Source organism: Nelumbo lutea, chromosome 3, assembly GCF_056320005.1.
Source record: "Nelumbo lutea isolate HS-2025 chromosome 3, American lotus-T2T, whole genome shotgun sequence".
NCBI lineage: Eukaryota > Viridiplantae > Streptophyta > Magnoliopsida > Proteales > Nelumbonaceae > Nelumbo > Nelumbo lutea.
Genome location: NC_142686.1, coordinates 24,951,708 through 24,961,488, shown reverse-complemented (window position 1 = coordinate 24,961,488; position 9,781 = coordinate 24,951,708). Strand labels below are relative to the sequence as shown.

The 9,781-nt window shown below is 36.3% G+C and overlaps 1 protein-coding gene across 1 annotated transcript; it reads left to right on the top strand.

Annotated features, from left to right (window-relative positions):
• Positions 1–4,076: 4,076 nt before the first annotated feature.
• On the top strand, positions 4,077–5,107 carry LOC148863703 (50S ribosomal-like protein). The gene has a single exon (XM_088974279.1). It carries the CDS (start codon positions 4,402–4,404, stop codon positions 4,876–4,878), a length of 477 nt encoding a protein of 158 aa, XP_088830405.1. The 5' UTR covers positions 4,077–4,401; the 3' UTR covers positions 4,879–5,107.
• Positions 5,108–9,781: the final 4,674 nt, after the last annotated feature.

The window sequence follows — 9,781 nt, the reverse complement described above, 5'->3', positions numbered from 1 at the left end:
TCTCTCTCTCTCTCTCTCTCTCTCTCTCTCTCTCTCTCTTTCTCTCTCTTTCTCTTGTCTTACTAGTCTTAGATCTAAGATCTGAAAACTGATCTCATTTCAATCCCACCCCATCTCTTTATCTACTCTTGTTAAGTGTGAACAATTCAGTAAACCGTGAACCGTTGCCTGGGTTGAAGGGTTTAGCGGTTCAACTGCTTGAGTCGAAAGTTTTTCGACTTTTTCAACATTTTTTTTTGAAAAAAAAAAACGGTTCATAGTATAATCGGAACCTGAGTCTTGACCGGTTCCCAGTTTTTCTGGTCTAGTGATCTAGTCCAATCCAATTTTGAAAACATTGTAATAAATAATAATAATTTAATCTCTAATAATTATTGAAAATTTATAGCAAAAAATACACAATTATTGAAAACAAATTTATAATGAAAATACAATATATATCTAATAAAAATACAATAATTACAAAATACAATAAATACTAAAAATATATTAAATTAGTCAATAAATAGTGTAATCTCAAATAATAGTTTAATCTTTAATAAATATTAATCAATAAATTATAAAAAATGCATAATTACTATAAATAAATCTATAAAAAATAAATAAATATGATAAATTAAATTTTAAAGTTAAATAATAGTTGTTTAATCTCCAATAATTATTGACAATTTACTGTTAAATAACAAAACATATTTATCAAAAAAAAATACAATAAATAATTACTGAAAATAAAATAAATATTAATTTTAGTATACATATAAATATATAATGAATATACACTATTATTGTAAAATTATTATGAATAAATATTATTTTTTTAAGTTATATTCTATAATTATTAATTAATATAAGTGATATTAGCTATTTACAATATTATTTAGTTATTTAAATAATATTAGTATTTAAATTATTAAAATATTTATTATTTATTAAATTTAATAATCCATAAAATTTTAATTAGTACTATTATTACATAGTTTTGTTATTTTAGCTATTTAAAATTTAGTCATGTTAAATATTTTGTTATTTAAATATTTAAATAATATGTAAAATATTTAATAATTTTCATTATTTGAATTTTATTTATTTTAATGTTATTATGTAATATTGAATATTTTGTTATATAATTATTTAGCTAATTTTAATGGTTTGTTATTTAAGATATTTATTTATTGAAAATTTTAAATAATGCTTAATATTTTAATTTTAAAATTTTATCATTTGAATAACATTTAAATTGAATAGTTTGTGAAATTTTAATTTGTATTGTTACTACATAATTTCATGATGAATTTTGTAAAAATATAGAATTATTAACAGTATGAATATTATTAAATATATTATGATTAATTTTTGTGTTTTGAATAAATGTTTGAAAGTTAGTATATAATTTCATTATAATATTTAAATAATTCTAAAAGTTTGTAATTGACACTTTTTTTTATATAGATGCAGATAAAAAATGGGAAGAGGATAAATAAGAATTAGAGATATTTTAGGAGGGAATCTCTCTATTAAATTAGAGATAACTTAAAATATAAATAAGAGTTAGAGATAAATTGTGAGATAAAATGGGGGAAAGTGGTGCCACTCGGCTAAACATTAGAAAATCAAATTCATCTTTCTTTATGGTTGTTAGAAATAGTGAAGCTTATGATGTTTCCTTATTGGTTTAATGGGTAATTATGTAGAATAAAAAAAATAAAAAATTCAAGAAAACAGGAATTTAGGAAGGGGTTTTGGAGCAATGAGAGGCATAGTGACATGGACTAATTGCTATATATATACACTAGCAAGGACCCCTACAATGCACAGGAACACTTGAAAACTCAATATGATGATAGAAAGGATTAAATTGAAAAGAAAATATGTCATTTAGAAATGGCAATTTGACCTGCATAGGTCATCCTAGTGAAGAGATAAGGAAGACAACAAAAAGAACTTACCACTACTAAGAAATACGACAAAACCACAAACACCAAAGAAAATATAATTATAAAATTGGTAAAACCCCAAAATTTTCAATCCATGAGAACAGAACAACTGTCTTTCATTAAATAAAACTGGTCAAAACAAACAATATAACAAGTCTCCTTTAAATATCTCTACTTGGGTTCTCGATTATGAAGTATTAATTGCATATTAAAGATGATTAGGAGGAAAACTCTTAGTACATCACATAGTAATCATTAAAATATTATCCAGCATCAATGAAAAGTACATGATTATAGGTACACCAATAATATTCTTAACCCCGACTAACAACAACATAATATGAGAATACAATGGCGGGCAGTACTGCAGTAAATTACATCACTTAGCCCCAATACATTCTTTCCCTTGAATAACTTCATTGATGAAATCATCCTTCAAAACATCAATGCATTCTTTCCCTTACTTGAATAACTTCACTGATGAAATCAACCTTCAAAACCTCACGAGTAGACTCAGCACCAATTCTTTGTACAAGGATATATACAAGTGTTCGTGATACAAATTGTTAACATTTTAAAATATCCCTTAAGGCTATATTTGGTTTGAAGGAAAATGTAGGGAAAGGAAGGAATAGATAGGATATATATATATATATATATATAATGGTATCTGAAAATCCCAATTCAAACCTGAGATTTACATAATCCCATTGTAAGCGGTTAATTTCGATATTATAATTCGTCTTCGTCCAATTTAGATATTACATCCACACCGTTTAATTTATTGAATCGATTTTGTGTTTAACCTGATTCAATTTGTTCCATGTATAATCTTAATGTGTAGTATAGTTTATCTATTTATACATTTTAATTATTAATTATCTAAAATAATTAATCCACCGAACTCGAATCTAAATATTGCTTGATTTGTGCTCTGAGTTAATCAATTTTGCAACGTGTATCAGCACATATAGATTCTAGACACACCATTCCTTGTTGGTTGATGATCGTACATGATGATGATGAAAGGTGATTTGGCCCGACTTCATAACAGGGGGATACGTGGACACGACCTGACTAACAAATGACAGTTTAGCATGACCAATCCGTAATAGAACGATTTCGGGTACCCAATTACTCCGAGCTAAAGTTACCTCAAGACAAGGTCACCTCGAAATGAGATCGCCTCAGCATCAGATCGCAACAAGCACACCTCGATGCCAAGTCACCCCGGTACTCAATCCAGTTCGAGACTTAAAGACATCAGCTCGGGTATACCGATTTGCCACTACGTGATGATACCGAAAATCCCTTCGGTGATTCTCGAACTCCATGGGATCATACCGCATAATAACTAGCATTATCTCCCCGTTCGATTCGGGCGGAAGCGATGAACCTTATCAATTGGTAGCGTTATCCCCTAATTAACGCGGAAACAAATCTCATCGTGACAAAGATCCCATAACCACTCTGCAAAACCCATGAAGACTACATTATATAAAGACTCCACCCCCCAGGGTACGCATAACATAGTAACGACTTCGCCAGATAAACAATTCTGAGTTCTCTCATTCACTTTCTGCGAATCGACCTCATTCGCCGTCTACCGAAAGGCAGATCACATCCAACAGGTAACAGTCGAATACACGATAACACAACAGACATGAGCATGGTCAAATATAACAACTATTCTCTATCGTCGGATCTACCCCAGAGCTTGGATTTGATCACGTTTCAGCCACTATTTTTTTTTGTATCTAGTTAGCAGGAGTTGGGAGTAGTTAGGATTCCATGCCAATACTAAGCATGGTCCCGAATGCCTGAAAATGAATACGGAACCGGAACACACGACAATCAATGGGAGGGCCCAGGGCCGCAGGCCCATTAATGGGTCCTGTGGTCCTGATCCCCAAGCTTAGGCGTTAAGATGACTTTGGTGATATTACTGCTGAAATAGCCACGTGTACAATAAAAAACATCGATAGCCGATGAGTCCACATTCCACAATGACACGAGAGACGTTCAGATATCTCACAAGAAAAAAGAAAAAAAAATACTACTCATAAATAAAAAAACAAAACAAAACAAAAGGCGTCCGTATTAAATTCACAGCTCAAAACTAAACAATATATAAAAAGAAAAACCGTTTCTTTCAGTGAGTCCAGTCCAGCCACATTCGGACTTTCGGAGGAGTTCTCTTTCACTTGGAAGAAGAGTAAAGAAGAAAACAAAGAATCCCATCCTCCATGGGGTACGAGAAAACAACAGATCTCCTCCTCCTCCTACTTGTTTCCTCTCTCTCAAGCAATCTCCCTCATCACCACCACCACCACCGATCTCTCATCGCAAAACCAGCGATTCTTCCAAGCTCTTAAACCCACCTCCAACCCACAGAAAGCATTCACTGAAACGAGAGTGATTTATTTTTACACCCCAAAACGTAGATCCAAGTAGGAGAAATAAAATAATGGCCACATTGCAGAAATTCAAACTCCTCGCCACTCAGTGTGCCGTGGCCGGCAGCCCAACCCGGAGTCCCACCACAAGTCCCGTCGTCCACCTCCGTCGCCGCAAAACCTTACGGATGCTGCTTGGACGTTCTGGCAGCGGGCGCAGATTGCCTCGCAGGGAGGAGTTCCCGGATCGAGAGAAAGCAATCTCTCCCGATCCGCCCGAGAATGAGAAGAAGGCTTTGCTCAGCCACACTCTCAAGGATTTGTTCGTCTCCTCGCCGCCTTTCGAAGACATAAATGCCAAGCCACCACCCAAGGAGAACAGTATTAGAGACATCGGCGACGCTTTCCCTTCGGCGATTAACCGAGTTCCCGTCTCTTCGTCAGCTCGGCGCGGTGGAATCGGCTCGCCTAGGCCGTTGTCAGCCGCGTTTCGGTATCGGCTACTGAGGAGACCCTGGCGACCTGTACTCGTCGCCATTCCCGAGTAGACTGAGCCAGAAAAAAGTACGGATTTAACGTGATCTCAGTTTCCTTTTTCTCTCTGTAATTTCTTCATCTCTTTCTCTTTTAATTTTGAAAAATAATTCTCTCCTGAAGAGTAGTAGGTCTCAGTCTTCTCTCTTCTTTGGCCTCTGGGTGTTATTTTCCTGAGCTTTTGAGAAATACATGTACAAGTTATGAATGAGAAAATAATTCAATTAGCGAATTTTGTTAACATGAACCGGGTGTGAGATTGATTCATAGTTATGGTGCAGGAAAGTTAAAACTGAAAGCTCAAGAAAGAACCAAAGTCTGAGCATCTGACATCAATTTTGGTTTTGAGTATGTGAGAAGCGAAATTGTCCCAGATAATAGAATGCTGCTTTTCAATCTGAATTGCTACTTTATCTTGGTGGGATGATTGCAACCGTCGGATTAGATTACCTTTTGTTCTTGAATCTTTTGACCACCCTTTGTGTTGTTGACCTAATTCGCAAACCAGACTTAATCGAGTAGGTCGTTAAGACATATCTAATTAGTCTGATACAACTTCTAACTGGGGAGGTGGGTTATTTTTTAACTGGATGATTTTGATTGAAAACAATATCTGTGCTACCTTGTGGTTGAGGATGATAAAATAATTGGATTTATTTTATTTAATGAATTGAATGGAAGAGAGATGCCATGGCTGATCAATTTGCTTGTGGGCATGGATAAAAGGGCGCATGTTAGCATGGGAACTGTTGAGGGGTGTGACTGGATGGGCTGAGAATAGCAGGAATATGATGTGTACAATGATTTGATGTGTAGTTGGAATTTGGAATTTTGAACTTTGCAATGTGCGTTGGTGAAGGGGATATTTGAAAGCGAAAGAGGAAGGTGAAACTTAAAAGAGGGGAGGAAACTGAAAGCCTCGGCCTGAAACTGAAAGAGCGACATGGACATGGAGGCTGGAGCTAATAAGTCTCTCTTTAATTAACTGGTCTCTACTCTAGGACTAGTGTAGGCTTTGGCTAGGCAGGCAATAAGGAAAGAGGGGAGAGACCTCGGACCAGGGTCTCAGTAGACTAGTCTCAGACTCTCAGGCTCCCCCAAAGACCCAGAAGGAAACTGGAAACGGAGATGTTTGTTATTGTTATTTTTTTAATGCAAAGAAGACTGGGTCTTAAAACAGTGGCTTCTGTATCACTGTTTCGACTCAAGGTCAAAGGGACTCTGGGTCTGGGTATGAAGAATACAAAGATTCAGGAATAAGAAGCTACCATAATTACTGCTTGTGGGTGGTTCATGTTTCGCAGCAGAGTGATGGTTCTTTTCCACTTTCACTGTTTCTTTTTGTCCAAGCTCTCAAATCCATGGGACCTTTGGAGGTGCACAAACAAGGGTTTCTTTCATCACTTCAAATGGGGATGGTCCGGATGGATGACATGATTCTTGCCAATGCTAACCCAAGTTTCCTGGGCCCCACACGGGATAACTGTCTGTTTTGGTCCGTAGGGGTGGGGGGGAATGGTACTGATTACTGAATACTGATTGGACTGCTCCTGAATCCCCCGATTCATGACTAGTTGGCGTGAAATGAGATCTGTAACTCGTGGATGGGTCAATGGGTCAATTACTCAATTATGAATCACCCAATTGGTGTGATGTGGCCAAAGGAATATACCCACGTGGCACATCACTACCGTTGGCCTGAAACATCGAGCTCCAATTTCTACGAGAATTCATCTCTCTCCGATTAGACCAAAACTTTTTTACAAATGGCTTGTTCAAGTAACAAAATTAATTTAATACGAGCAGTTTTGTTTTTGGTCACATCAGATCATAGGTGATTCACCCGTAGGTAACCCAAAAGTAATCACTGGCTCACTGCTGTGTGTAGGGTACTTTGGCAGGGTGGTTGTCTTGTTGGTTGGAAGTTGCAAGGAAGCAATTTTGATTTTTGAGTTCGGGCCTCAAAAATGAAGAAAGAACCTAGCTACTGTTTGGGTACAGGATATTATATGGCTTAGCCCCAGTTTGCGCAGGCCAAATTATACGTAGCTGGGGTCAGAAAAAATGACAAATCATGTGCAGAAAACTTATCAAAGGGGGGGAAAACAGTGTCTTTTTTGAGAGCTAGCAACTCCCAACCCTTACCCTGCATAGATGGTGTGCAGACATGCGATTTCATTCACCTAAAAAAGTAGTGTATGTGATTGTGAAGCCCGACAATCAGGGCATGTAAATGCAAACTATTGGTGTGGTGTGGTGGTACATCCAAATTTCATTTGGTTGCTTTCAAATTTGAACCAGATTTAACCGAATTAGGACGTTGCAAAGTATAAATAAATTAAATTAAAATATTATATATTAATTTAATAAAATGAACTAAAAATGGCTTTTACATTGTGTTTCAATAAACGAAATGAATTAATTTTCTTTGTTTTTGATAAAGAGGAAAGATACAAGAAGAAAGAAAAATGAATTAAAATTGTATTAATTTGTATGGAAGTTGAACCTATGACAATTTAAGCTGTGATTGATAGCATTGTTGTTTTTAAATAAATTGCTTTGGGTTATTAAATAAATATGAATTGGTTAGTGATTTAGAATTAATGGCAAAGCGCAACCTATGAAATAATAATAATGCTGGTAGATCACCTGACAACAAAATACATTCCAACACACTGACAATATAATCTGTCACCGCACAATTCATACATGGTGGGTTCCACTTTTATAATTCATGGTAAACTAGTGAAAGGAAAGATTATATTTGGCGAGAGGGATATATATTGTAGTCAGGTAGAATAATTAGACTTTCACCCCTGGAGCAAAAAACATCAATTTGACGTTTCAACTATAAATGCAATGATCAGTCACACTCCCATACGTGAATTTTTAAGACATGTCTGTTTCAATTGTAAACAGCCTCCAATACGGATGCACGCTAATTTTTATTGATCGACCTAAAACATTTCAAATTAAATAGAAACATTAATGGCATCAAAACACAATCTTAATGCCCGTTTGGAAGGGCTGAATGCAGTGGCGTCTGGCCTTCTGAGCTGGTCCCTACACGAACAGCCTTTACTTCAACCCTTGTTCAGATCGAATTTGAATTCAAATTCGAACAATTCTATTCTATTTTGCAGCTCTACCCCAGTATTACCTGTTTCTGCATTTTCTTTTTATCTCATTTTTCGTGTTAAATGACATCTTATTCCCAAGTAGGGGGATATACCACACCATGAACACAGCCTAACCTGGAATCACAAATCTGTATATGGACATGTTTAGATCACTTTCATACAAATTTCAGTTCAAAGAGAGATTAATTAACACTGGACCCATGTTCGTGCTGGCTCTGCCCACAGAAACGCTAGCCAAGTTCTATAGCATGAATGTATGAGTAAATTCAGTAATCAGAAAGCCACAAGATTCTAGACCCACTTAACTAACCACTACTACCGACGTCGCGACCAACAACAGAACCAAAACAAAAACCTCCACCCAAAGTCCCCACAAGTATTCCACAACTTGGAGCTTGCAATAGGAGATAGCTAGCACCACCCATGCAAGAGAAGAATATGCACTGCTTTCACCCTTAAAAAGTAAAATCAAAATGCACTGAATCAGACCCTAATGAGGTGGTTCATGGTTGCTTATTACACGCTACCATAAAACACCATTGATATGTGGAGGTCTGGTTTACGACAAAATCGACAAAGGTTGTTTCCTTAGACCTTCGTTACGTTGGCAGCCATTATAATTTGATATTAGGTCGATCGGACACTCACGTATCTGTCTGTCTATCTCTCTCCCTCTCTCTGAACACCAAGTTCAGTTCTTGGAAAGCTTGATCGACATCCATAATTGGTGAGACAAGTACCCTCCTCCTCTTGTACTTGTCCAACATGCCCAATACTTGTACAAGTAATAAATTACAATGTCGTCATGTCAACTGATCAATGTTCAAAACGATGTGGGGCTGGTGCCAAGGTGGCATTCACCTAGACAAAATCCTGAAAAGGGTGATCTATCGTTGAATTCGGAACAAATTGAAAGCATGCATGTGTTTGATGACGATGATACACGTACGTCCATCGGTCCATGTCCATGTCCATGTGGCGAGATGCATAAACAGGAGCGACAAACAGAAATACAATTATACAAATTAGTTTGTCTGCTTGGGCCCTCCGTGGAAAACTAAGAGCAAGGATCTCCCGATCGTGAAGCAAACAAATCCCTTTTCCTTTCCAATGTTGGACTAGGCAAAACAATGAGGAAAATACATGGATAAGGAAAATTAGCCAGGTTTTCCGGAACATAATGCGAGAACCGAGAAGAAAGATAATTAAACACAATAAACATGACCGGTTGACCGATTACGAACAGACCAGACCCACACACGAAAAAAAAAAAAAAGGTGACCCCATATATAATTGGTTAACATTGCTTAAAAGCTCGTAATTTTTAACATTGGCCAGTAGCTGGATCCGTTCATGTAAGATATATTAATGTTGGTTATGGTGAGGCCGCTGGCCATCTCTTTATCAATTACAAATTCTCTCCTGGATGGTAAATACTATATTAATGTTTGTTTTATAACTGTTACACTAGTTACCACGTCCACGATCACCTTTTCTTCCTAATATAAAGATATAAACAATAGAAAAAAAAAAAAAAGAGTAAATCAGATCCAGATCGTTATAGTCTCCTGACTGGTGTTCCCCGTGATTCTGGGTTTGTGTTCTGACTTCTGAATCAGCAAGTGTGAGCAATTCAGACAAAACAGAACTCAGAAAAACCCCATCCATTTAACTGTGTTCAGATCTCCTGCCCACACAAATTCTCTTCATGTTTATCGCAGTCACACATGGAGAACATTTCATCCTCTACATAGTATTATGTAGGGGTAAATGTTCC